Source organism: Prinia subflava, chromosome 4 (assembly GCF_021018805.1).
Source record: "Prinia subflava isolate CZ2003 ecotype Zambia chromosome 4, Cam_Psub_1.2, whole genome shotgun sequence".
In the NCBI taxonomy this organism is placed as follows: Eukaryota; Metazoa; Chordata; class Aves; order Passeriformes; family Cisticolidae; genus Prinia; species Prinia subflava.
The window spans coordinates 49,924,572-49,952,351 of NC_086250.1; the positions used below are offsets into that span (position 1 = coordinate 49,924,572).

General features: G+C 35.9%; 1 protein-coding gene across 2 annotated transcripts in view; it reads right to left on the bottom strand.

The window, feature by feature from the left end:
- Positions 1 to 1,002: 1,002 nt before the first annotated feature.
- The window catches only part of CTTNBP2 (cortactin binding protein 2), a 75,427-nt gene continuing 48,649 nt past the window's right edge, over positions 1,003 to 27,780 (bottom strand). For both annotated transcript variants that reach the window (XM_063396724.1, XM_063396726.1), the window contains 17 exons: positions 27,339 to 27,489; positions 25,970 to 26,224; positions 22,315 to 22,432; positions 19,709 to 19,975; positions 18,708 to 18,803; positions 18,210 to 18,289; positions 17,036 to 17,122; positions 16,853 to 16,952; positions 14,951 to 15,103; positions 14,492 to 14,679; positions 11,911 to 12,089; positions 8,334 to 8,539; positions 7,920 to 8,105; positions 6,147 to 6,207; positions 5,140 to 5,272; positions 2,978 to 3,079; positions 1,003 to 1,326 (listed from right to left, as the gene is read on the bottom strand). In XM_063396724.1, the coding sequence (XP_063252794.1) occupies positions 1,168 to 1,326; positions 2,978 to 3,079; positions 5,140 to 5,272; positions 6,147 to 6,207; positions 7,920 to 8,105; positions 8,334 to 8,539; positions 11,911 to 12,089; positions 14,492 to 14,679; positions 14,951 to 15,103; positions 16,853 to 16,952; positions 17,036 to 17,122; positions 18,210 to 18,289; positions 18,708 to 18,803; positions 19,709 to 19,975; positions 22,315 to 22,432; positions 25,970 to 26,224; positions 27,339 to 27,489 (2,521 nt within the window). In that variant the 3' untranslated portion in view covers positions 1,003 to 1,167. The remainder of the gene's footprint in view (positions 1,327 to 2,977; positions 3,080 to 5,139; positions 5,273 to 6,146; positions 6,208 to 7,919; positions 8,106 to 8,333; positions 8,540 to 11,910; positions 12,090 to 14,491; positions 14,680 to 14,950; positions 15,104 to 16,852; positions 16,953 to 17,035; positions 17,123 to 18,209; positions 18,290 to 18,707; positions 18,804 to 19,708; positions 19,976 to 22,314; positions 22,433 to 25,969; positions 26,225 to 27,338; positions 27,490 to 27,780) is intronic.

The window sequence follows — 27,780 nt, forward strand, 5'->3', positions numbered from 1 at the left end:
CATTTCCACACTCCTACAATTCACAAGGATGTAACTGCAACTACTGTAGAGAGAGGAAATACACCCTGCATAGAAACTGTCCCTCATGGGAACATGATCTACCTCACTGGTGGAGAGAAAAATGACAAAGAATTAATTTTAACTGCAACTCAAGTATCATTTTACAGCAATTACATCTTCAATCCACGACAGAAATTGATAATTATATAGTAACTCATTGCTACTACATTATCTTGGATAATACTGTAGTTAAGCTTTTTGCTCAAATTCCTTTTCAGTAAACTCTGTTTCTGTAAAACACTGTTATTTCTCAGATACTTTTAAAACACTAATGAAGCATATAAAAGTTTTTACAGTATACATGAAAAACTAAGTTAATAAATGATTACATTTTCTTCAATTCTATCAAAGAGTAAGAGTCTGAGAAAAATAACTTTTGTTGCATTTTAATTTCTCAATCTCTTTCCTTTTTTAAGAGATGAAAGTTACAAAGGAAATACATTGCATTTTAGATGAAGAGAAGCTTGAGAAAAACAAAATCACAATTCAGCAGGCAGATGATGATGATGAAATCAAAGCATTTAATATGGCTTGTAGCTGAAAGTAATCGATCTGCAATTCCAAACATTTCAGTTATTGCCACATTCACTAATTTTTCATTAGGTGAAGAGAAAACATCTTTAAAATGCATGAACAATAGCTTTAAGCCATTGTTGTATATATTGTGCAACTCATCTGAATGCAGGTTAACATGTGAACTTAATAGAATATATTTATGTACAGTATATACACAAACAGAACCCTTTAGTAGGTACCCCTGAATATTATCATTTAAATAAGTAATTTTCATAATAAAAGAAGAAAAAAACTCAACCATCTATGGAGGAGGCAAAATGCCCATTTCTAAATTTTAAATCAATATAATTTCCAGCTAATGTACATAGAAATAAAACTGTGGTCCTGTACAAACTTTACATTACAGGGTAACAGCTTGTTTTTAAAAAATATTTACATATTTAAGTACTTGGTTCTTTGCAATAGAGATTATATGAACATAAAAAATTGTAAGATAGGCAGGTTTATTTATTGGATTTTTCTATTTGCTCTTTTTTGTGCAAATTCCAAATCTCTCTTTTTGTGTTATTATCTGTCTCTATTTGCCTTGTATTACTGCTGCTGCTTTTTTTTAGTATTCTGAGAAGGCTGGGTGACTTTGCTTCTAGGAACAGGAAGAAAAGATTTAACTCTTGAAACACCCAAATCTGTCTTTGATTTACTGTTGCTGCTTTCCACAGTACGACTGCTGCTGAGAGGACGCATTCCATCCTAGAAATAAAGAAAAAAAGCATTTTGTGTTTAAGTAAGTATCACTGTTTGACATGGTTGGGTTGTGTTTCCCTTATTTCGGCCAACATTTCCGCAGAAAAACATTTTTTTATTCTGTATGAAATCTTTTGACCAGGTTTTTCACAAACCTCCCAAGTAGCTAAGCTTGTCTACTTGCAAGTCAATATAGTAATGCCTTCTGCTGTTAGCAGGAATTTTTAAAGAAAAAAAATCACTAGGAAAAATGTACAGTAGGAACTGGTAGGTCAGCTGACAGCCAATTATCCAGGCATCACTACTATGTGAAGCCCTGACTTGGGATGCCTGAAAATGTGTTTAGAGAAATATTCAAAAGGAATACACCTACTTGTGGATCTGCAAGGTTAAAGTTATTTCTTTTAGTGGAGACTGTTCTATGAATGTTAAGTAAAATTACTAAAGTATTTTAACTTTTGGAATATTTGGATATGAAGAAATATGACTGCAAGGCTGAGATTGGCTCTGCTGGTCAGAGCATGGTGCTGATAACACCAAAGTTGTGGGTTCAGTCCTGTGTGGGTCATTCATTTAAAAGCTGGACTCAGAGATCCTTGTGGGTCCCTTCCAATTCATAATATTTGGTGGTCTGTGAATGTCAGCTCTTTTAATGCTACAGTGTGCAAGCTAATCCAGCTTCAGGGCTATTTCATTGTATCTGCAGAAAATGGTGTCTCTACAGAACAATTTATTGCAGTCAGAAAGAACATCAGGATTGGCCTCCAAAAGACCCATATGAGAGGAGCACAGAAGGCCTGGTAAGGGAACACAGACCACAGATTATGCCCTGGCCAAGATTAATTGAGCTCAGAAGCTCTCTTGATGTTCAAAAACACAAAGAGCAAAAAAGAAAAGGGAACAAAACATAACAACAGAGAAAACATAATTTTTCAAAGAATGAAAACTAAGCAGTACATAATCTCATCTTTGTATTTATTTAGTAAGGATGGTAGCACCCACAAACAATAATATAAATTTCTGAAAAGAAGATGATAGTAGATTTCCTATATCTTCAAATAATATTCAGCTTATCTTCCCACTCTGAAACTACTCTGAAGTCACTGAAGTTTATTTACATTCATAACATATCAAGACGACTGTATATTTCAATGAATAGTTAGGTCAAATACAGGAACTGAATACCCCTAAAAATGCTATTCTTCACAAACTTTGATAATATCATGTATTTTCAATGTTTTTGCCCCTTAGAGCTTTGACATCAGAACAACCAGCAATTTTACATCAAGAATTTTAAAAGTGGTGCTTTTGCAAACTTACTGAGAGGAAACCACAAACACGGCTTTTATTTCTCTTTGTGCCTGATCAAAGTCACTTGTAATGTCAGTGTAATGTCAAAAATACCTGGCCTAGGGAGATGGCTTTATTTAAAAAGCCAAATCTGAAAGCAAATACATCCATTGTTTTAATAAATCTCTAGCTTCTATTATGACACATACAAGAAACCTGGCATGGTAGTCTAGCAAATTTCCTAAGAATTATGACAGTGTTTTCTTGTAATAAACAGGGCACCAATTCTTAGGATCCAATCAGAAATTCAGATTTGAAGAATCTCAAGACACCTTTCCTATCCTACCGTAAAACTCATTTCACCTACCTTTTGTGCTGTTGTTTTTTTGGGGTTAGTACCACTTGCTGAAAATACAGAAATATTCTGGGAGTTACTGAATATCAGTAACTCATCCTTAGAATCTGCAATCTAAAGGAAGAGAAGGAAATGGTGATTTTTTAGTTAGCCACAGAAATTATGTTTCAATTTGCCAATTTTTGAAGGCGTGATTTTATTTTCATGGTTTCTGTACAATGCAATGCATAAATATCCAAAGAACAATTAAAATATTTCTTCTTTACTCTTGAGTGCATTTTTAGAAGATGGAAGATGGAGATTTCATATAAACTATAATCAGAGGAAGATTAAACATGCATTTCCAGAGTAATAATTTTCAGTGGAGCTTAAGGGTAGTCTTCCAGGAAATTCTACCCAGCCCTCAAAAACATGGGATGATTGTTTTCTCTGTCTCCTGCTATGTTTCTTCCCTACTATTTTTGCTTCCCTTTTTCCTACTTTTCCTGACCAGAAAATAAAAGACAGAGCCTGCTCAAGGTGCTATCCTCACTGAAAACTAGGTATTTTATCCTGGGGCAAGCTGATCCAATTCAATTCTGCAACTGCATAAGTACTCAATCTCAACCCAGTGCAGGCAGCAGGAACATATTCGAGTGAAAGGGCAATTCAAAGAGCAGAAGTACTTATTCTGATGGCAGCCTGAAATAACAGCACACAAAGCAAGCATGCAACAGCACCCTTACTTCTGCAAGGCTCTACTAGGCAGCTGGGGAATTACCAACAGAAATTCCAGCCAAGGATGGTTCCACCCATGGTGAGGAAACTGAACAAAAGACTTGACATCTATCTCCTTCCTTATCTAACCCGTATTTCCTTGAATTGTCATCAACAAGCAATTACACTTTGCATGTTAATAAACACAATTTTAAGTTGGTTACCATTTCTTTAAGTACATCCCATTCTTTTAAGGATAGCTACAGTAAATCCCTGCTGATTAGTGATTAGATTGCCAGCTTGGTGCAAGTGACTCACGCATGCACTGAAATACTTTGAGAAAAAACAACTCAAACCAAAACACTATAATAAAGGGTTTCAATAAATAGGTTGAAAAGTCTTCCTAAACACAATATTTCTTTTTTAAATAAAATCTTGGTTGTCTACTGAGAATAAACAGAATACTTAATAAAGCAAAACTAATGGAACTGCTGTTCAGGGAAACCCTAGAGGTTGTCATGCACAGCCTAACTGGACAATAGCCTAAGACTGACTCTATCCGTGTTTCAAAAGATGTGGAACAGCTGCTCCAGTGTGAACAGCCTGCTGTCACAGCCATCCACTTCAGCTGTGCTAGGGGGAAAGATGAAAAAGAACAAATAGCTTCAGCCACAGGGAAAGCTGCATGTTATTGGTATAAAAGGAAAAACGAGAGATCCACAGCTCCACACTCTGCCTCAGCAGGCCACCCACAACCCATTCCAACATAGAATTTAGCCCAAAACTGAGCCCTGCAAGCATCCTTCACCCTCTTTTGTCACTGTTAAAGAACTAGGCCAATCCATCCTCACTTGCTTGAGGCAGCAAACTGCATTTTGCCTACAGAGCAGAGGAGCTTTGAGCCAGTTCTGTGAAGGCTGATGGGATTGTATTAAACAAACCAAATGTTCAATGTACATTAGGGAAAACTTTCTATGTCTTTAAGACTACAGAACAGTTTCCCACTGGGAGCAATGAGAGCATGAAACATTACAAGGGAACACTAATGCAGGGTTGGCTGTTCTCAGGGAAGTAATCGCAACAGCAAGCCTGACAGAGTTCAAGAAGTGTTTGGACAATGTTTTTGGGCACATGGTGTGACTCTTGGTGTGATCCTATGCAGAGCCAGGTGTTGGATTCAATGATCCTTGTGTGTCCCTTCCAATTCAGGCTATTCTATGATTCTACAGAAATTGCATCCTCCACTGCAAAAATCTCTACAAGAAAAATCAGTGAAGGTGTAATTTAAAAAAGTGTATGTTAAACCAGAACACTTACCCTCAAATGTATCGTGTATTAGTTGACTTTGGCTTATTCCCAAATAATTTTATAATTTTCTTCAGTTCAAGCAGGGCTTGTAAATCAAAACGTTATTTTGAACACTTAACAAACAACTGAATATAGTAATGTAGTCAATTATTTTAAAGCCTTGTGTTTACCTTGCTTATATCAGGCTCAGATTTGCTGGAACACATACTTTGAAGTTCCTGCACAAGATCTACTTCATCGTCAGAACCAATAGACAGCCTTTGCTCCAGATTTAATGTTCTCAAATGATCCTTCCCTGAAGATCTGGTTAAAAAACCCAAAGAAACAATCAGAGAAAACATTTATATTCAGCTATTATACAGAACTAAAAAAAAAATACAGACACCTCAAAAATAGTAATTTTTCCCAAATGACCTTTACTGCTACAAACAAAAACAAAGTAACATCTGATTAACTGACAGCAGCAGTTGTCAATAATTATCTCAGAATAGATCTTTCTATACAAATTATTCTCTCTATTCTGAAAATCTAACAAAGGATTCTTCTGTCTAAGATTTTCAAAGACTCTCCTCTTTTTAAGATGCAGAAATCAATTTCATTCCTCTCTGGTTTTTGGAAATAATTCCAAACACTTAAAAAAACCTCTGGCATACTGAAAGCATAAATATTCTATTTTCTCTGTGCCTGTGACTAAGGTAGAACCGATGTTTCAGATTGAAGTGAAGTCTCAAATGCAGTTCCCTCTAGCTAACTCCTACACTTCCTCAGGGAAACTTTGTATCAGTGGGACTAAAGTGCATGTACTGTACTATCTTGAATTGCCATTCAGCCAGCTGAAATAGCCAGAGGAGTTTTTAAAATATAATGCCAGTTGATAAAAGCATACGGTCAACTTTTCAAGGCAGAGCAAGTGTTACATAATATTCTTAAGTCATAGACTATTCTATTACATAAAAAGACATGTAGTGCTGCAAGGCTTGAAATAAAGAAATGGATTCTAAAATTATATCAAAGTATATAAAATTCATTTCCTCTCAGAAATGAAAATTAAAAGTACTTCCTTTCTTCAGATATGGGACTGAAGCATTACCAAAGAAACTACTGATCTATTCATTATATTGTGTTGCTTTACAACAGAATGCTATCACCTTTATTTTTTGCAGAAATTAAAACTTACTTTGTGGTGAGAGAAGCTCTCTTCTTACAGTTTGGTTGCAACACAGTCTTAGATTTTATATCTGCACAAAAGAGAGATTGACTTGTTATTGTGTCACCATGTGTGTTGATTTCTTTATTCTAAAATGTATGATAAATCTATAAAAGCAAAATATGTTCTCAATTAATAATTATGTCAACAAGGTCTGTCAAAGATCAGAATACACCCCTTGGAAGTGTTCAGGGATAAGGAAAATAGCATAAGGAACTGCTAAAACGGCAGACGGGATAAGCTTTTGTGAAAGAGAGGCATTAGAACCGCCCTTCTCTCCTTCCCAAGAGAAATTTCTTGTCAACAAGAAAATACTTAAATTTGCTTCATGGAGGTAAAATCAAACAATTTACCTTTACTGGAAAGAGCAACAGCATTTGATTCTGATGGTCCAAAATAGAAGACTACTAAAATTAATTGACCATTCCATTTTTAACTGATATTCACAGGTATTAACTGGATTCTAAGAACATTCTCAGGTACAAGATACAACATCAACCATCTCACTTCAGGTTATGTTCATAATTTCTTAAATCCTCTTAGTGGGATTAGGTAAGTTCACAATTCAAACAATCAGGATATTGGAGCTGCAGTCAGAGAAAAGAGACTTCTTTCTGAACAACGGCTGAAGAAATGAATAGCTCATTTTAGTGCTGCAAAGTAGCAAGCATCAAGTACTTCAGTCCTTTGTATATGAGGTAATTTAGGCTAGAATCTTGCTGTTCCTAAAGTGTGTGTGTGTGTAAGCCTTCTTCTCTCTCTTCCTAAATCTTCCCTCTGAAGTAGTTACCTTCATTTTCAGAAAGTAAGTACTTTGATTTTTTTCCCCCTGGAAGTTTTTCTGTTTGATATTGCATTTAGTTACAATAATACTAAGTTTTCTTCTAGAAATATGTGTCCTTTAGAAGAATTATGCTGAATATATCCATACATTACCTCTGTGTAATGAACTACTTGTTATATGACTTATCCTGGGATGAAAAGAATTTTTGAAAGTGTCAGCCACTAACATAACTTCCACATTTACACACATGCACAGACTCAGTCATATAAAGCTCTCTTTATCAAGCAACATACTGAAGATGATTGAAAACCTTACAGTATCTGTGACTACACTAAATTCTTTACATTTACTTTTTTCAGCTGAAGTGAAAATCAAATCAAAATCTTCAATTTAAACCCAAAGATCTCATTCTTCCACTGCAGGGCTTCTAGCTTATTCTACTCAATTCTTCTAGTAAGACTGAATAAGGGAAGCATGATCTGGGGAGGAATGCTGTAATTTATTTTTACCTGGATTCACTTGGTAGTAATTATAGTAGTGAAGTTATAAAATAAGTGTAAAGAAACTCAAAAAAGTATGTATTCCATAAATTTGGAGCAAATCTAAGGAGCACCAATGAAGTAATGATGCTTTCTCTCATGTGGTACTGGAGAAGAGACTGATACAGTGTCATTCTATACAATCAGAGGTGGAACCACTGCTTTTAATTCCACCATCTGAGCCAATGCCTGCCTCACTATCAGACAACAGAAAGGTCATTAGAACAACCAAACTTAGTTAGGATGCCTCACAGTCACAAAAAAGTAAAAAAAATAAACAGCGTTTTACTGATGAACATAAATATAAGTGTCATTTAATTGAAAAATTTTAATTCATGCTGTAGGAGAAATATTTGATTTGCATCTAAACAGTTTAACCCCCCACAGCTTTCAGAACTGAAAATAAAAAGCTTTATTTACCTTCAGTATTTGTCTCCTGCTTATGCCATGACTGGGAGGACAAATGGCCTGACTTTTTGCGAGGACTTGTGCTCACTTTTCTCCAAGAAGCATTCTCACTTCTTTTCTTACTGCAATTTTTGTAGCTCGAAGCCACAGATAAAGGAAAATTTCCTCCCTTAAAATCTGCTATATAATTATCTAGCTCTGAAACAAAAGTAAAACAGTGTTAAGAAGAACAGATTGTTGCAAATGGTTCTCCTTGGAGTACCTTATACAACTACTTAGTTTAATGACTGTAAATGCTTTTAACCCCAACACCTCCCTTCAGAACTACAGTTATGTTTTGTGTAAGTTTTAAAAATGGAAGGAAGCAGTTGAAAGCCCCAGTTCAGCAACGTACAACTACTTGGCTTTCAGACAGCTCACTGTTACCTGGTCTGGGTAGAGGACAGCCATGCAAAACAGCTTTATTAAGCAAGATACTGAGAGCAGCTTTAACAACAGCCTGTTGCCCTTGGCTAGGATTTTTTCTGGCTATTGCTTGTCCTGGTACAGATGGTCTTTTCACAGAGGCTCTGGAGAGTATGGCTTCTTGTACTCGGGGAGCTATCACAGCATTCCATAGCTTGGACATCCACCTGTGGTACAAAACCAATCCTTTAACTTCAAAAACAATTATCAAAACCTGTGATTTTATACTTTGCTAACATATCAGATTTTGCATTTTAAAGAAGCCCCCCATTCCAGAGAGGGACTGATTTTATTTAAGGAAGGGTTTACTTGTTTACTTGTTCGTGTTATATTAAACTATTTGATCTAAATTTCTTTAGCTTGCCTTGAGAAACTTACCACCTGATGCTTTTCGTCCTTCGGGTAAGGCCTTTAAAATATCCTTTTTATTTTAAGACTAAAAACATGTCCCAGAAAGATGCATGATGATGCATGAAAGACGTTAATGTATACATAAACATATTTTTTGAGAAAGTGCGTGGAGAAATTTCCATGCTTGCAGGTGTTATTTCCTAGCCTATTTGCTGCCAGCATGGAAAAAAAGGAGGTATTCACTTATGGTTGTAACCCTTCCAGTATTCTTCCATTTCCAAACTTGAAGACATTTCTGTTCATACAGCTGCCTTGCTCTTACTCCTCTTTTGTTTATTTAATCTCTGGTGAACTGTGTTCCCAGGATGCTGTGGATATTGCAGATTGTCTGGTTTAGAGACTGGGTCTGATTTTCTTTCAAAAATTTGACTGAAAGGGACATGGGTCTTCTGGGACTTTTGCTTTTCTAAGAAAGAAGCATTATGTTATTCTTCTAGCAAAGAAGTGAAAAATTTGTGTTGTGTTGTATTTCTTATAACTTAGGAGTTCTCTGGGGATAAAAGCTAGAAATTTCAGATTTAGGGCTCACCTCACATCTACAAGAGACACTGAGATAATCTTTTTTTAGATCAACTCCAACTCTTTTTGTTTCTTCTTATAACCTCTTACAGAAGGAAGATGGTAAGATTGAGTCAGGTGGTTTATATTAAAGGTCTGTAAGAAATTATAGGCTATCATGCTGTGTTCAGCTTTGCAGAAATGCATTCAGAAAACATGGAGTCTATAAAGTCTGTTTTACTTAAATGGACTATTTTGCTGGATACATTGACACACTGAAGCCATCCTATTACCTAAAATATTATGATGACCTTTTGGTTTTTTTTTTTTCCATTTTTTTTTAAAGTTAGAACGCATGAATTATTTGAAAGATATATTTTGGTCAGTTGTGAAGCAGAAGATTGAGCTTTTATGATATGTAAATGCTTAAGGTACTTTTATAAGTTTGATAAAGTTACATTACTTAGAAAAATAATTAATACAGTTGTTAAAATACAATATAAAATGTGTACTGTAGGTGAATTGAAGGACCTTGAAGCTTCTTTAGCATAATGTGCTAGATATTATTCCATGTAGTTACAGCCTGCTTCTGCTAGCTAAGCTACCAAAAGGAACAATTGCTTGTATTTTAGTCATAAAGAACTCTCTCTTTTCAATTTCTCCCTACGTAAGCTTTTACCATTTTGCAATATTACGAGTATAAATGGTCAGAAATGAACACTGCAAAGATAAAATTAACCGAGGCCATTGTAATCTAACAGTTAACTGTTGTTAACTGGATGGTCATGCTCTCTAAATAAAGTTCCAACCTGGTATTTAAACTCAGTTTTAAGTTTTGACCAAGTCCCCCATTCTTTGCTATAGCTGATACTTAGGGAAGGTATAACACACCCCTGCCCCTCAAAAAGGGCTGCAAAGTGAAAGTAGTTCCCCATGGAACATCATCTTCAGGTCCCTACACCTAAACCAAGAAAAAAGGTAGTTAAAATTGTCTTCATTTATTCACTCTACTCACCAAACCAGGTGAAGCTACACGAAACACACAGCAGGAAACGATTTCCTGTCACACGTTCTCTTTGCCTCCCCTGCTGCTGCTTCTTCCTCTTGTCTCATGCTAACACTGAGCCCAGAGTGAACCCAATTTGTAGATAGCTCTCTGCTGTCCTAATGAATTGGACTGGCTCAGAGAAGCTTTACTAAATGCAGAAAGCAGCAGAATAGCACAGTGGAGAGGAGGGGCAAGAGGAAGGGAATGGTTAATTAGATTGAAATAACAGCAACCAGTGAGCTGCTAATTAAAAGCTATTTATTACATGACCACACTGTTAGCTATCATGCTGCTAAACTAGAAGTGTCCAGTAAGAACTCACTGGAGCTGTGCTTTTTAATTGTTTGTTAGTGGACAAGAACTACATTAAAATGAGAAGTCAGGTGGCATATGGCTACAATAAAGGACATTAGGGCTGTACTTACAGCATTGTGAAACCAGTCAGAGTTACACTGAGGAGAAATCCAGACTCAGAAAGGTATAACTAAGATATCTAAAGAATAGTTTTTCTGTCCTCTATTAATGCCATGACAATAAATAAGTTATTAAAACATTTCAGAGGACATGATTCAAGAGGAAGATGGGAGATAGATGCATGGTATGCTTTTTTTTATTTCCCAGCACCCATAAAATTTCAAGTTGATGTTACATCCACATTTAGACTTTGATAATTACTCTGAAGATTAGTCTCTAATCCGTACTTTTAGAGAATAAAAAGGAAAAAATACAAGTAAAATGTATCAAGATCTGCAGACAGAACATGAAATGAGACAACCTATGCATGTGTTAAGCAAAGGCTCCTGGAGGAAGGGTCAGTAGAAACTAGTACAAGAGAAACAGGTCAGAGAAGGAACAGAAGTGATGACCTGAATGTTGAAAAGTTATGTCACATCTCCAGAAACCAATGTTATACTTTGAATTCTGAGTAAGTTTGAAACTTAATTTGAGGATCATTACCTTTCTGATATAGCCAAACAACATCTTAGTGTGAAATTAATATAATTTAAAATTCTATAACTATTTCTTTTATAATTTTCCAGCATTTGGAGTTGGAATGTGATCAGATGTTTATGCAACTATAGGTGAGAAAAGCCAAAATCTCCATATTTTTAAATTTTTTTTTATGTTACTGGCCAGTCAGCCATATGTGTAACTAAGCATATAAACCTGCTCTACTTACTAAAAGAATATATCTCTAAACTAAATGTATGTATGTTTTAAAATAATACCACATATTTAAAAGAGTGGGAAAACATTCTCCAAACTTCCTTTATATACAACTTCAAAAGGAGAGTTTACCAACGTTTCTTGTATCTTTTATCCTCTATGTCAGAAAATAAATGAAAGATCACAAGAAGACTAACTTTGGGGCAGTATTAGACACCCATTTCCCACTTGTGTCTTTCAGAATTGCCCTTCTAGTAATTAAATAGACAATAGAAGTTTAAAACATTCAGCAATTTCAATTAAAATGCTTTTTTAAGGTTGCTAAGTCAGCAGGGTTTTGGGAGGAACACAGCCACTACATTGGTGTTATCTAGCTGGCACTGAACAGCATCAAAGAGGGAACAGAAATCTTACTTGACTGTTGCTTGGCTGTGCCCTGGAACCACAGGACAGGAGAAGAAGTGCTTTGGCCCCATAAGGGCTTCAGGAGCTCCGAGCCGTGATAAGCAAGAGTTCAGCTGGTGCCAAACAGCAAGAATCCAGTCTATGATCTTGCACACAGGATCACATGGAGGAGGAACTCTGCCTCTGAACTGCAGGGAGAGAAGATGTTGGACATGGCGTAAGACCAGAGCTGCAAACACTTGCCTTGAAACCCCAGGAAGGCTTGAGGTTTTCTTTACTGCATGTGTTGCTATTAAAAGATCAGGAACAGTCAAAAACAGGTCAAGCCTTTTTACAGAATATATTGCTGTATTAAACCTTATTCTCCCAACTACACTTCAAAAGATATATCCTTATCAATAAACCTTTACTTTCTTGTGGGAAACTGAGGCAGAAATTTTGGTAGCAGTGGTTTTTCTAGTGTTTAAGATTAGAATTACAAGAGATACCTACCATATACAATGCAGTGTATATGATACAAATAAGTCATATGAAAAATCCCCAATCGCACTGAACAGGAATATCTGATCCAGACATATGTCCAGTGGATTTCCATATTAATTTTAGATCTAGTAGCAGTGAAGGAAAGATGTCTTCCTCTAAGACTTGTGTTTTTAGTATGCCTTGTTAAGGGCAAATTATTCAGTGCCAGAAAAATCTCCTGTTTCCTCTGACTTCAAATTACAGTCTTTATCATCCTAATCCCAGGATTATCCTCTGTAACAGTTTAAATTAAAGGAAGTATTAAAAGTTGCACCAGGGATAGTAACTGACAGCACTGGAGCCAGAGCCTGTTGATAGTCTATAGGTGAACTTAAAGTAGAAAAACATTTAAACTGTTCCCATATAACCTAATGGTTCAAACTAATGGGAAAAGAGCTTTTTACCTGAACACATGAATATTACAGTACAAACAAGGTATCATAACACAGAGCAATGATCTTTGAAATAGCCTATGGATCTAACAATAAATGTGTTTCTGCTTTGCTTTAGAGTTTTATAACAGATTAATCTTTCTTCTATTTTTGATTTTGCAATCCACCATTTTAAGTCCTGTACCAACTGGCATGAGAGTTTACATATGGCACACATATGTATTTCAAAAAATGTGCTACCACACTCTATCACAATGGGCATTTCAATATTTAATTAGGGAAGATACAGGAAGACACAAGGCTTTTTTTTCTCCATATAGACACTATCTGCATATATGCTCAAGAGAAATTAAAATTAATGAGATTACTACCCAAATTCTGTTCAACTTCTGTCAGAGGTAGGGGCCTATTACATTGTCAAATTCTAACCTATTAGACTACAGATTTTTTTCAAGCCCCCCAAAAATAGCCTGAAAATGACATCTGTTATGTGATGCTGCAAGTTCTTGTAGCCAAACCAGTTTGGCAGAGTAAGTCTGATGCAGCCTTTGTCTATAAACAAGTCATAACTTAAAAAACATAATCTAAGAAAAGTAGTCTATTAAGAGTTTCACAGATTTCCCATAATTCTCTTTTTCTATTCTGTATTCTGGTTCTTGCAATTAAAGAATACTTACGAATGTTTCTTAATTTCCTCCTTATCCTGGCTGAAATGTTCAATTACCACACATTTCCTCTTCAAGATCTCTTTGAATCAGTAAGCCTTTGTAGATGAGAACTCTGGCAAACGGTACAGGAGATGACATCCCCAAGGATAACCAAGACACATCCAGCTGAACACTCAAAAGGGACAGTAGTTCTGCTGTCCCCCAACAGGACGCTTTACTACTGGTAGTTTTTTCTGTTCCTAGAACAATCTCCCTTTTTAAGCCTGTTCAAACTGCTGCCAAGACTATTTTCCTTTGCAGCTGTTTTGATTAAACTCTCTCTGCCAATGTCTAACAGTGCCTGACTGTTGGTAATAGTTGCTATCACACTCAAATGGTATTCCAAATAACATTCTGAAGTCCTCAATTCCTCTTTTGCCTACATCTTTCTTTTCGTTTCCCATCTTTGTTTATTTATTAATATTAAAACAGACTTCTCATCTTTACTCTCTTTTGGACTTTTGTTCCAGCTTCAGCAGACCTATTAGCTCAAAACAACTTTCCTAATTATATAATCTGCCCCTCTTTTGATCTGAAAATCACAGAAAATATTTTTCTGCTTAAAACTTAGACAAAACACATATATGACTATCTTATTTTAGACATTGAGAATAAATTCTTTGAAAAAGAGACTGTAGGTTTGTTGAACTGATTTTTACTATCATTCTCAGAAGAATGAAAGAAGAAGAAAAAATTATGAGGGATGTTTTATGCAGTGGACAAGCAAGTAGCCACAGTATCGCTATTTGAAACCAACCAATGGTTTATGCCAGTTAGCCATGGCCACACACCCTTCTATGGGGCCAAGCACAACATTTCCAGATACACAGCCTGCATCTTACCAGAAATGAATGCTTTTTTTTTTCTTGAAACAACTGAAGTTACCTGCTCTGCCTCTGGTGTTATCACTGTGCATGCTTCACAGACCTGGTGATGAATGAAATTGCTGAAGCTGATTTGACTTCTTACCTTGTTTATTACTTTCCTCCTTAAAACCCTCTGAAGCAAGCCTCGCATTGGCTCCCCATCCCATCGCAGCTGAACCCAGCGGAAATGCTGCTGAACCAGCAGGTCAGAGCCATGGAGATGGCACTTTGCGATGGTCCCCAGTAAGAAGCAGTTCTCATGGATGTAAAAAGCACCAGAAACTCCATTTGCTAAAAAGGAACCATAAAACACTTAACTGAAATACTCAAAGCCTTGACATGATTTCATATAAAAGCAAGAAGCAGTGACATAATTAGAAAGGAAAAACAACCCACAAAACACCATAAATAAGCTAAAAATACATTTTGTTAAGGACAACTGTTTACAATAAAATATAAAATTTGAACAAATTACATTTTTCTCCTGTTCCCTGCTTGTCATATATTACAATAAAACTGTACTGTAGTAAAAACATTTCTGCAGCTCAAGTTCTTTAAATACCTCTTTGAATAGTGCAGGGATTTTCTGAACTCCGATTCTCAAGAGGTGCTAGAAAATCTCCGAGTAATTCAGATAAAGAAGCTCTCTCCAGATTTTCTAAAATCACAATTGTTGTCTTGTTTACAGGAGGCTGTTTCACTGGGATCAGACAAGCTGACATAGAAAAATCCCATTAATGTATACATAGGAAAATTTACTTCTATTTACATATACAGAATTTACTGCTATTAGTGCAACAAAGGATTTTGAAATTTTCTTTTCCTTTTTAACTTGTTAACAGAAGCAGACAGACTGGATAATAAGTTTAAAATTTAAAGCATAAGATCAAATAATAGAAAGAATATCATACTGTATATTAAGAAAAAAAAGGAAGCTATGATTAAAATAAATTCCTGAAATGACTACTGTAAGATCTTCATAGATAAGAAAGATTTCAGTACACTGAATATAAATACAACAGAAAAGATAGCAAAGACATCTTTAAACATTTCTTTCATTTGCTGTACTACATCTTAAACTTTTAACATGGACTCTTTATATCATGTAGTGATAAAAGTTCAAGAACAGTCCTGCTTGTAAGAAACTTCATCATTCTGTGAGATAGCAGCAAACTCCTATGAGAAGCAGGCAATCTTCTCTTCAACATCTTTAAGAATCACTCAAATAATCAGACGTATTATGAGGCAAACCCAGCAGCACCTGAACCTAATAGGCATTAAAATGACATCTATATATTTTTTTAACACTTTAAATATTTTCTTTTATTTTCCTGATTTAAACATCTTACTTTTTAAAAAAGACACAGCTTTGCAAGTGTTCTTGCAACACTAAATCCCAGCTTCTGTAATACATATACAAAACAAAACACTTATTTTGACTATATTGTGCCCTGCATTGTTTCACAACCTTTTGAAGGTGGTACTAACAATGGTCATTAAGGAAATTCACTTGTAATAAGGCAAAACTTACTGTACCTGATCATTGCTACTTAGTTGCAGCTTCCTGACTATTACTGCCCTGTTTTATTAATAGGCTACAGCTTGAGAAGAGGGATGACAGGTCCCCTCTCTGTGTCTGATGGATTCATTTAGAGGAGAAATGCTCTCTTAGGAAAGGAGATGCAGCAGAACAGTGGGGAAAGAAGCTGGCAGAAAAATGAGACTCAACCAGCAGCACCATGCTGAAATGCAAAACTAGACTATTAAAAAAAGTGTGTTGCTGATGCAGAGTAAAGCATCCAAAATAAGCAGCTTTTCTAAGAGACAAACCAGTAAACAAACCAAACCACGAGTGACATTCTCGCCTCCAGGCCGAGCACCAAAGCCTGGCTGACTTCTGACTAAACGGGCTCTTCTCTCTCACCAGTGTGATGGCACTGGAAGTGACATGTGGGAATAATCACTGGCACAAGCTGTCCTGGGAACTGTGACCGGGATTTCCTTAGAGAAACAGCTGCCACAGACTGCAGTTACACCAGGCAGTATGAGAACAAACAGAACAGAGCACGGCACGGCAGTGCACAACCTGACAGGATGGCTCTGCTTTTGTTCATGAGCATGCACAACAGACCTTCAGTTCTGATTCAGTGCATCTGAACCAGAGCAATTAGCTTTGAAAGGATCACAAACAAAGGGAAAAAAGAATGAGACAGAAATAAATCCTTAAAACTACTAATTTTACTTAAATGCTGTGAATTTTGACAGAGCTCCTTATTGGGAGCTCTGTCACGCTCAGCTCTCCCTCAGTTTAGACTCGTGTATTTGGCCCCAAGCACCTGCAAAACAATGAGTTCCATTCAAACACACCAACCACTACACAAATGGTTTTATGTCTTTCTCTACTTCGCACCATTAAAAATTTTCCAACAAATCACCAAAATTAGTCTTGCTGAAATAATCTTACCTTTACTGATGAACAGTTCTGCAAGTTGCTCCTTGGAGAAACCAGCATCCACTTCAACTTTAACAATCTCACATGTAGATCCTGCAGCCACTTGCTTTTGCTGTGTTGAAAATTTATATATTTGGTGAAATAGTGAAAACTCTGGTTTATGGACTAATTTATTTGATGTGTTTGTGCAAATACCTTCATGCAGGCTGCTATCTGATGTGCTATATAATCTTGCAAACTTCCTTCTGGACCATGGAAAATGACATTACGGTATTGTTCAACCTACAGACAGATAAATATAAATACTTATTTAATAAATAAATTGTTCTTGGAAGTTCAGACTTGGATTTTTTTTTAACCTAAATGACACAATCAGCACTTAAAAGACAAAATTATTTGTTTTGCACTACTGGAGTTGATAATCCTTACTATACTAGTTTCAAAGTAGACAATATTTGCATACAGCATCTTGGAAATATATTGATAAATTTATATCCTAACTTGTAAAACCGCATAGCAAGGTATTTTGTTACAACAGATTTCAAAACTTAAAACATTCATCTGGGAAGAGTATGTCTAGTAATCACAAATATTTTTGTGATCTTGAATTAAAATATATACATCAGAATGATGCCAAAGTCATCAGTTTAAGTCACTGCTAAGTTAAGGATTAAGACTGAGGACGTTATTTGCAGTAGAAATGGGATCATGTTATCAGCATGGTAGAACTTTTTTTTAATCTTAACTCTATTTTATCTCTAAAATGTCAGTTCGGGAGTACACTCATATCTCTGTGCAATATGGCTCAATACAGCAGAAACCTGTGGCATGTGGTCCTGACAACATAAAATGCTATCCAAGGACCCAGAAGAAATAAAGCAGGTTCTAAACTAATTCTGATTTGATGCAATTTTAAGAGAAATGATCTGTGAAAGTTATATTATTCAGCTATCCTTTCACTTTTGAGATATTAAATAAACTGTGTTACAGGAGATTTCTACATAAGCTAGTAATTCAAGTCTCAAATAATTGCTTACACGAATGTTATTCTAATTTACTTTCTCCTCAAAAAGTGGAATAAAATAACTTTGGAAAGCAGTAAGATATCAGAGAGCTTTTAATATATTTTTAAGCAGTTCAGTTAATCAGATAGCAGCTATTTGAAGAAGAAAGCTAATGGTCTCACAAGACTAAAGTTCAGGGTAAATTTAGGGGGAACTTTATTTTAAAACAGCTTTCATCCCATTTCATCTTTTTAGAAGTCTTGATGTTCTTTCACAGAGAAAAAAACCCTGATTTTAGTCAACACTGTTACAGAAGTGTTTTGACAAGCAATTAGCATGCAGAGAGAAGCTAGCTTATTACTGACCAGGCGGAGATAATTCTGAAGTGTCTGAAGATGGATCATGGATGCATAAGTCACACTGTTTAGACAGCCTTCTTGAGGACCTTAAAATGACATACAAATAACTTTTGTAAATCTCTTCTTTACATGCACGTGTGACTGATACATTTGATTTTCATGCAGTATTCTACAGAGACCTTTTAAAATTAGAGGCTATGTCAATTAAAATGCTGAATAAATGAAAGGCATTTATCTAGCACCATAGATTCATGGGTATCCATGATATAAGCAATATATATGCTACTATATGGCTGAAAAAGGTAGCAAGACTTTTATGTGTCAGCATATTTTCTAAATGTTGTAGACATCTTAAAAATCTAGTTGAACAATTAAATAGATATGATGTCTCTGAGAATCAAACAACACTGACAAACAAAACCAGTAGCTAATGACTGTCAAATTATGTATTTCATATGAAGTGTCTAAACATTCAAAGCTGAAAAATTATGACTGGAAAATTACCAAACAAAAACACTGTGATATGCTCAGCTCTATTGTTCTTCAAAAAGTCCCATGGTGGCTGGGAAAAGACCTGACCTGTTGACCATGAAATGTTTCCTGTTAAAAAGAAAAAATATGAGAGAGAGATTCCTTGTAGGTATATAAAGTGTCCTACACTCAAGCATATTCACTTGCTTACAAAGATTATGTGCATACGCTGACAAATTTGACAAACAAACCAGTCCCATGTATGAGATGTGTTAAATCATGCTATTATTTGGTATAAACTGAAGTTACTAGTGTTTTCTGTCAGTTGAGACACAAGTTAAACAGCTAGCCTGTCTTTCATCTTTACACTTCAAATAGAGTAAAACAGAATAATTTGCCCAGTCTAATGTGACTAGGGTTCAGCTTTGCTGATGGAAAGGTGGAGGAAGGAAGGAGATTTAAGATGAAGTACAAGAATTTTCAGAAACCTATACAACTGTTACTAAGACCACCACATTTTGGCCAATTTCTCATAATTTTAAAGATTTCTCTTTTGTACCTTGCCAACTGAAGTTATGTAAAACAGCAGTTCTGTTTACCTATGCCAGTGATTTACATTCTGTATTTACTGTATATTCTGGATGTACTGTAAGGAAGCAATGTGGGCTTTGAATTGTTTTTATAGAACCACAGAATATCCTGAATTAGAAGGGACTCACAAAGTCAAAAGTCCTGGCTCTGCACAGGACATCCCAAGAGTCACACCATGAGCCTGAGAGCATTTTCCATACACTTCTTGAACTCTGTCAGGCTGGTGCTGTGACTACTTCCCTGAGGAGCCTGTTCCAGCGCACAAACATCTTCTGGGTGAAGAATCTTTCCATAATATCCAAAATTTTCATATCCAGTACCGGTCTTTCTTAGTCTAAGCTTTAAAAGATTCAGTAATTCAAACATATTTTTATCTTGGAAGATTTCACAAATTCGAGAACACCCCCAAGTTTTGCTTTTTTCATTAGTACCAATATTGATACCTAGTTTGACAGAAAGTATGCTGCTTGCACTGAGGCCAATGTTGGATTCTGCAGCACTATTAAATGACAGATCTTCCAGGCTCCTCCATCCATCAGAAGTGATTGCTTGGAAATGGTTTGTCACTGCCTGACTCACTGCTTTTGAAAAATCATCCCATGACGTCTGCTTGCGGATATTTAAAGAGCATATTGTATCAAATTCCTCTGTACCAAAATGGACTGCTTCAGTGCCACTGACTGAAATCCTTACAGGTACATTAAGAGCATCTGTTGAAAAACAAAACACCAACTATGAGAAAAACTGTAAAACTCAATTTAAAATAATCCCATTATTATAAACCAGTATCATCTAATATTACAAAGGAAAGCGTCAAAATAACTCCTGCTACAAAGAAGCAAATGGTAAAGAACAGCACAGATCACCACCACAAAATCAGAGCAGTGATGAAAATACCAAAGTATCTAACATTTTTTATAAAAATGTTCAGTATAAGTATGCTTAAATAACAGGAAACAAGACAAAATTTATCTTATATTTCCTCTTTATAGACTAATTACTTATCAATTAAGACAGATGGTAGGCAATGTCTTCATTTTTCAGTTCATTGTGTTTGTGCACATTTTTTACTATCAATGTAGAAAATTTTCTGTCACTAGTGCACAAGTGGAAAACAGCTGAGCCAAACATCTTTAAATAAAAAGCTAAGAGCTAAGACAGAGAATGCACTTGAAAGGGTATATTTGATTTGCTATAGAGTAAATTGACAAAATGTCAAAAAAGGAAATCTACGTACACATTCTAGAAACTATGAAGTATTTTAAATCTTGCTCTTTGGAATACAACTCAAAAGAAACAGCAGTCTCTGGAAATCATTTAGACGACTAAAAATGAAAAGGAAACTATCTTCTAATTTTCATGTCAAACAATACCTTTCAGAAATTATATCTCAAATTAAAAAAGTACACCATGAAAAACAACTCGTATCAGCTTATTATGAAGCCTTGCAACATGATCTTTGTTTCCCTTTTGTGTCCAGAAGCCAGATCTTCAGCTGATACAAACCCATGAAGTTTTCCCGATGTCAGAAAAGCTCTGATTTAGACCCACAGGCCTTTTCCCATAGGGAAAAGATTATTCAGACGCATCCTTCAGATGTGGAATTCTGAGAAACGCATTAAAGGCTTGCCCTTCTGATGGCTGGACCTCAGGGAAATGAGCACAGACTGTATGGAGTACAGAGGGTTCTCCACAAGGAAACAGGCCCCTAGGACATGCCTGAACTTCAACACATGTGACCTCTAAGGGATAGCTGGCAGTCCTGACCCCCAGTCCTTCAGATCTGTCAGAGCACATCCTCCTGACCTACAGAGGAAACCTTACTGAAGTGTGAGGAAGGGAGAGGATGGTACATAGACACTGTACCCAAAAATGCAGTCTTGGCTTAAGGTGTACAGAAGAAGAGAAGGGGAGGCCAAAGGTTCTGACCTGATAAAAGCCGTTGGATTCATGACAAGCATGACCAGAGACACAGGGCACTAAGACTGATGGAAATGATACAAGCATTAATCTAACAGGCTACAGATTCAGCTATCAGAAATTTGCTTCAGTCTGATGAAGAAGATGACCACAGAGGAGTGCCTATTAGAAAGTGAGCTGTGTTCCCCTCTGAATCTGCAGTAAAATGCTAAGAACTGGAATTTAAAATAGCTGAAGAAGAAAATCAGAATCAGCAGACAGAAAACTTCCTTGATTTGTTGATAATAAGTGAACTTAACTACCCACATCCATATATCTCACAAGACAAACACAAAAAAAGAGTGAAAAAATACAGCATACATACCAACAAATGCCATAATTCTAACCATACAGAGAAATAGAGATATCTTTCTCTGTACATATAGATATAGCTATAGCTAGATTTATGCAGTGATACAAAATACACAAAACTAGTGAGAGGATAAATTAAGTTCTGTCCCAAGAAATACACAGATGAGCCTGCTCTACTGGATTTTGAGAAAACTTACAGAGAAGGAAGATGATGACAGATTTCAAGGGAAGAGCAATCTTCTTACAGAAGTTACTGATGCCGGAAAAAAGAAGTTCCTTGATGTTGTCTCTAGACAACGTATTTGAAGAATCAAACAAACAATCCCCTCACTGATAAACAAGTGACAAAATAAACTATGCTCTAAAAAGAGAATCAGATATGACTAGATGATCATCTTAGCCTGAAGAAATTTGACAGCTACCCACCATTGACTATTTCTGCAAGAACTTGAAAAAAGATGAGGGCAATAGCTTTTGAAAAAGTAATTACCAATGTTAAATTCAGAAATTTTAAGAGAGTATGGATATTTGTAAATGTCCAGTATGTACCATCTTTTTGAATTGTTTAGAAACGAAGACATGAAGAAGTTAATAACCTCCAACAAAATTTTATCATATGCTTTTGCAAAATTTGGAAAATAGAAACTCGCAAGATCAAGATAATTTAATATTGCAGTGACAAAAAAAGGTGACAACTACCCTTTTCATATTTCTCATTTTTGTCGCACAAGTTCTTTACTAAAAACATTTTTATGCAGTGCTGATAGCATTTACTTACTTAAGTTTTCTAGGAGATGTTTGCAATCATCAGTAGCAACATCATGCAATGTTCGATTACACTTATCTTTTCTCTCAGCCTCTAGTCCACCATGGCTACAAAGGATTTCTAGACAGTTCTGCAAAGGTAGGAACTGTATTATTTACTTGTCCATTTGCTGCACTAAAGCGTTGTACCAATATGCAGTTAGATTCCTAATTAAAATTCTTACACATGCATTTCAAAGACAATCAGCTACAGAGTTTCTATAGATAAAATGATGTTTCTTACAGAGTTGAAAGCCAGGAGTAAAAATATTTAATAGTAGACTTGTAAGTCTCAAGTAATGACTATAAAAAAGCAGAACACACAGAGCCAGGGTTCTATAGTCTCTAAGCATCAAGCACTGATTAGCTGAATGAAGAAATTCTTACATCTGGCCACTAGTTTAGGTTTGATAAGGAGACAGAAACCCAGCTATTTTCCTAGTTTGAACATCCTGGCCTCCATGTTCAAGCAGCACTAAATAAACAATTATAAAGCTTAATAATTAATAAAGACTAATAAATTAATCTATTTAGGTAACAATCCATAAAACTAGTTTTCACTTTGTAATTCACCAAGTAGGAGTTTCCATCATGACTGACACTTGAGTGAGGCACAAAAAAAGAATAATTTTAAAATCACCTTGCAAGCCTCTTCTTTGGCAGAATTTCTGCAAGCAGAAACCTGAAATTCTGCAAGCATCATAAGAATGTAGTGATATAAAATGTATTTTTATCAAGTCAGAGCACAAATATCTTGTGGATGCCAACAACTAAAAAATGTTACATGTCCAACAAAAGGAAAAATCATTGAAATTAGAAACAAGCTATTAACATATAAATTTAGATTGGGAGAATCATACTGTAACATGAAAAAATATTCATTACATAGATCCTCCCAAATTGGTGTGGGATAAAAGAGTTCTCATAAAACTACATTCAAATTGATTGATCAGCAATCAGAAAAAGGATCAAGTCCTTATTTCTAATGACCATCACTTTGCAACAATACAGCTTCATGAAAGCTTTGCCATCTCAGATACGCTTTAAAAGATACATCCATATTGTAAAAAAAAGGAAACCAACAGAAATCACAGTAGTTAATACTGTACTGATAATGTCTGGGGTTAACCATAGCAGAGCAATCAAACTTTACAAACACAGAGAAGCAGCTACTGATGCAGAAGGGTGGCTTCCTGCAGGTTGACGATGTTACCTATTTTATAGCTATTCTACAGAAATTTTTGTCAGTGTATCTGACACCCTGAAACCTTTAATAAATACAGCAGTCATTCAAGTCATTCACATGCCTGTGAAGTGAAATTTTACCAGGTTGTAGTTACAGCATCTACAAGTACTTGAAAAGAAATTATTAGCTCACTAAGCTTGCCAGAAGGATATCAAGCAGAAAAAAGCACGTTTTCTTGCCAGGTTAGTTTGTTAACATCTCTCAAACAGGAGCAATGAATAGCAGAACAGCAGAAGGCTGAGGACTGAACTGAACTGTGAGTCTGAAAATGGGAAGTAAAGCAGGAAGAAGTGGGACAGAACAAAGAAATCAACTTATTTCCTTAGTAAAATTTTTGTTGAGGATTTTTGTTGTATCTGCTGCCTATGACATAACAGCTAAGATGTCCTAGCAGAATTAATCTGTAAAGAATGGCCCCTACCTATGTCAAAACAAGAGGATGCAAGTGTCAGCACTCCTTATGTGCAGCTCTCATGCACTGGAATGAATGACATGCAGTGTGATTAAAGAACGAAGTCAAAGTGTTAACAGCACTTGGAGATGGCTATTAAGCTTTTTTAGCTTTTAAACATCCCAAACACATATCAAGTCAATAAATGCATTAAATCAAATACAATTTTATAGTCTCTGCAACATCAAAACCAGAAATTTGATTGTCAGCTCTATATCACCTCCATTACCTAAGAGATTCCCCTCAACCCCAAATGGAGATCTTACTGAACAGCTGATTTGGAATGTGCTTAGAAATTCAAACCCTTGAGTTATTCCTGACTGACATACATGAAGACTTCCAGTGTCAGAAGTTTCAGAGAGATCACCAGTCAAAGCAGTTTTAGACAGCAAATGAAACCTAAATTCACAGTTCCTGAGGATTACATTATTGCAGAAAAAGCCAACACATAATGCACATTATTTAGGTATTTGCAGACTATAGCAAATACCTTGAACTAGATCTAAATTTGCATGAGTGGAAAGTGGAACGAGAGTCTGCACCTGCCTAAGATACATTGGTAATGGAACACTGACTCTTTGTAATGCAAAATGCTGAGTAAGCAGTGGTTGTCCCTAAAAAACCTCATAACTTGAATGTAATTTTAAATCTGTGTCTATTTCAAACATATCTATTTTGAACATAAATTTATCAGGAAAAAAAGCAAACATAATGACAGGTATTTGTAGAATTGCATTTTACTGAAATGGTATGCTCTGGCTCACCCCTGGAAAGTGTATGGTTTATCCCAAGTCTGTAACCTCCCCTGCAGTATCGTGTGTCTCTAACCCCTTTGGCCTGAAGATCTATCCGTGCCCATTCCGAATCTCCCTGATAAGAGTGCAGGGGAAAGCCGGCTTGCGCTCTTTGCCCTGGAGATCTCCGGAGGCTCTGCTGCTCTCCCCTTCCCTCTCCCCTTCTCTCTTCCCTTCCTCTCCCCTCTCCCTCAGTGACTATGCTGCCCCTCCCGGGGTCAAACTCCAAATAAATCCTCATCTCACCAGCTGTCTGGACTCTCCTTGCCTACCTGCATGCAAATACCACAGAACCTAGAGCCCAGGGGGCTCCCGGGGAACACTCCCCGGGGACCCCCCCCCAAATCTAAAATTACAACAAGTATTGAACTAGGCACGTAAATATAAGCTGATTTTTGAAGTCTTGGACTGTATTTTTTTAAAATTCACTCTTCTGTGTTTAGGACCCTCTATTTTCTTCCAAGGTAAAAATTTTACAGTGAGATCTGACTGACAGCTACCATATAAAAAGAAATCCTTTAAACTGTCAATGTTAGAAGTGTACAACTTCTGATGTCAAGTAGTAACTAAATTTCCAGAAATCTTCCTGTTTGTCATCAGTAGGACCTGTCAGGTCATCCTCCATGTCATCAGTTATCCCAACCTCACAAAAATGTTACACTGCCTGCTAAAAAGGGCTGCCCAAAATAATAAATTAAACAATGTATGTCTGCACAAATCTGGTTCTCAGATTTCTTCTTCTCCCCTCCTTCACAGAGGAAAAATTGTTCATAGTGAAATCATTCCTACCTGTAACTGGAAATTATGTCCATCTAATATCTATAAGCACATGACATCCAATGAACTGGCATTCATGGTGGGATTCATCTCAACTTAACTTTGAAAATCTCAGGTTTCCTCTTTTTATTGATGTCCCATAAGAGACAGACATTTAAATATGATAATTCACTCAATTTGACTCCTAGATTCTGGGACAAATTGTCTGCTGGAGATCTCTCTCTGTTAAATCAAGTTGGTCTATAAACTAGATAACAAACTTAGACTTGACCTCTAAGTTGTAATTCTTCAAAGATAAAAGAAAAGGATTCATTTTGCCTAAATTCTATCAGGTTACTGTAACTTGTTCACACGGACTAACCTTAAAGCCTTTTGATGCTGCTATATGGGCAGCAGTCCAACCCTCTTTGTCAGCATGGTTGATGAGATCTGCAGAAACAACAGGCTTTACTCTACTGCTATAGTCATCTTCTCTCTTCTCCAAATCAAAGTAGTCTAAATTAGGCTCTGCATCCATCAAACAGTTCCCATTGTTTGGCTCTCCATAGTACATAAGGAGCTTAAGACTTTCAACGTTACCAGAATCCACTGCTGCATGAATTGGAGACCAGCCATCCTAAAAAAACCAAAATAAAAAGCACGCTGCCACCAAACACGAAGAAAAATGTTTTCAGACATATATCAGCAAAGAATGTGAATGGAAGGCTCTGTCTGGAAATTAAGAAGACAAGCAAGAGTGACATCATAATCCTTTGGGAAAACAGAGTTGCTTGTATGTGCTTTGGGTGGAAGAGAGGGAAGGAAACGTAACAGAAAAAAATTTTACAGCTTTCTCCAAGGACAGCCCAACAGAAAAATCTTCAAAATTTTTAGAAGAGTCTAAGTGATTCATGGCTTACATGCTGTTAGTAAACTGCTTCCTTCCTGTGCATCAAACAAAAATGATTCCAACTATCCATATTGTTTCATGTTGCATTAATCCATTTATTAGTCACTTTCACAGTTTTGACATCACAACTTTCTCTCATTCCAAGTCAAATACATTTACTTTCCAGGTGCAAAACAAATAAATGAGAAAAAAACTGTGTAATAATTACAGGAGGAGTAGAATGTTCTGTGAAGCTTCTACTCTTTGTGCTGAATTTTGGAACAGCCTATAATCTACCTTTATTGTCATAAGAAACTATTGACATCAGAGTCATAAAAAAACTTTAGAAAAGCACCTGTAAAAGGCAATATGTAGGCACTAATTTTAAGACAGTCCTCCTCCCCTGCTCCTCTAGATATGGCTTTTTTCTGGCTGTATTCTGCCATTTGTGATATATGAGATTCTACAATAATGGCAAAAAAGTTTTGGGGTGTTGTCCGTTCAAGGACAACAATAAAGCACCCTAATATAAAAACTGGAAGCAAAATCCCCATCTCCACTTCTCCACCTTAAAAATAAGCCAAACCAGAAAAGTTTCATTTTAGAAATCCAGTGCTGGAGAAAAGTTGCAGCAAATTACCAACAGAATCTGAACTGTAAATGGAATGAAAGTTACACCATTTAGGAGATTTTAGACAACATACAGTTAAAAAAAACCCAGAAAATATGATGAAAATAACAAAATACTAATTTAAAATTATATGGTTTATTCCAGCTTTAAAGGAAAGTTTAAATAAACATTTTAATGTCAATGTTCAGTACTATACAAGGTACTCTAACTCTACAAACTATTTTAACTTACACTGGTTTTTACTGTTCGATCCGCTCCACCTTCCAACAATAGTTTAATACAATTGTTATTTCCATTTTTACAGGCCAGGTACAAAGGTGTTTGTCCTCTTTCAGCAGCATGGTTAATATCAGCCTGATACATAATTAATAATTCTGCACACCTACAGCAAATAATAAAGCAATAAAATTGTCTTGTGTTAGACATCCAACACCTCTTTATAGGTTACGACATTTAAATATTTTAAATACAGTATTGATTTTACAGATACAGATCTACCTGTGATCAACCCCCATACACAAAAACAAAGTATATTTTGTACATAGGTATAAAGACAGGCTACTTTAAAAATGTAAATCCTAAACTACTGTAGCTGCATTTAAAAATTGTGAATGTAAAATACTAATTTCACAAGTCTGATTAAAACTTGATGACAGTTGCTTAAGATAAACAT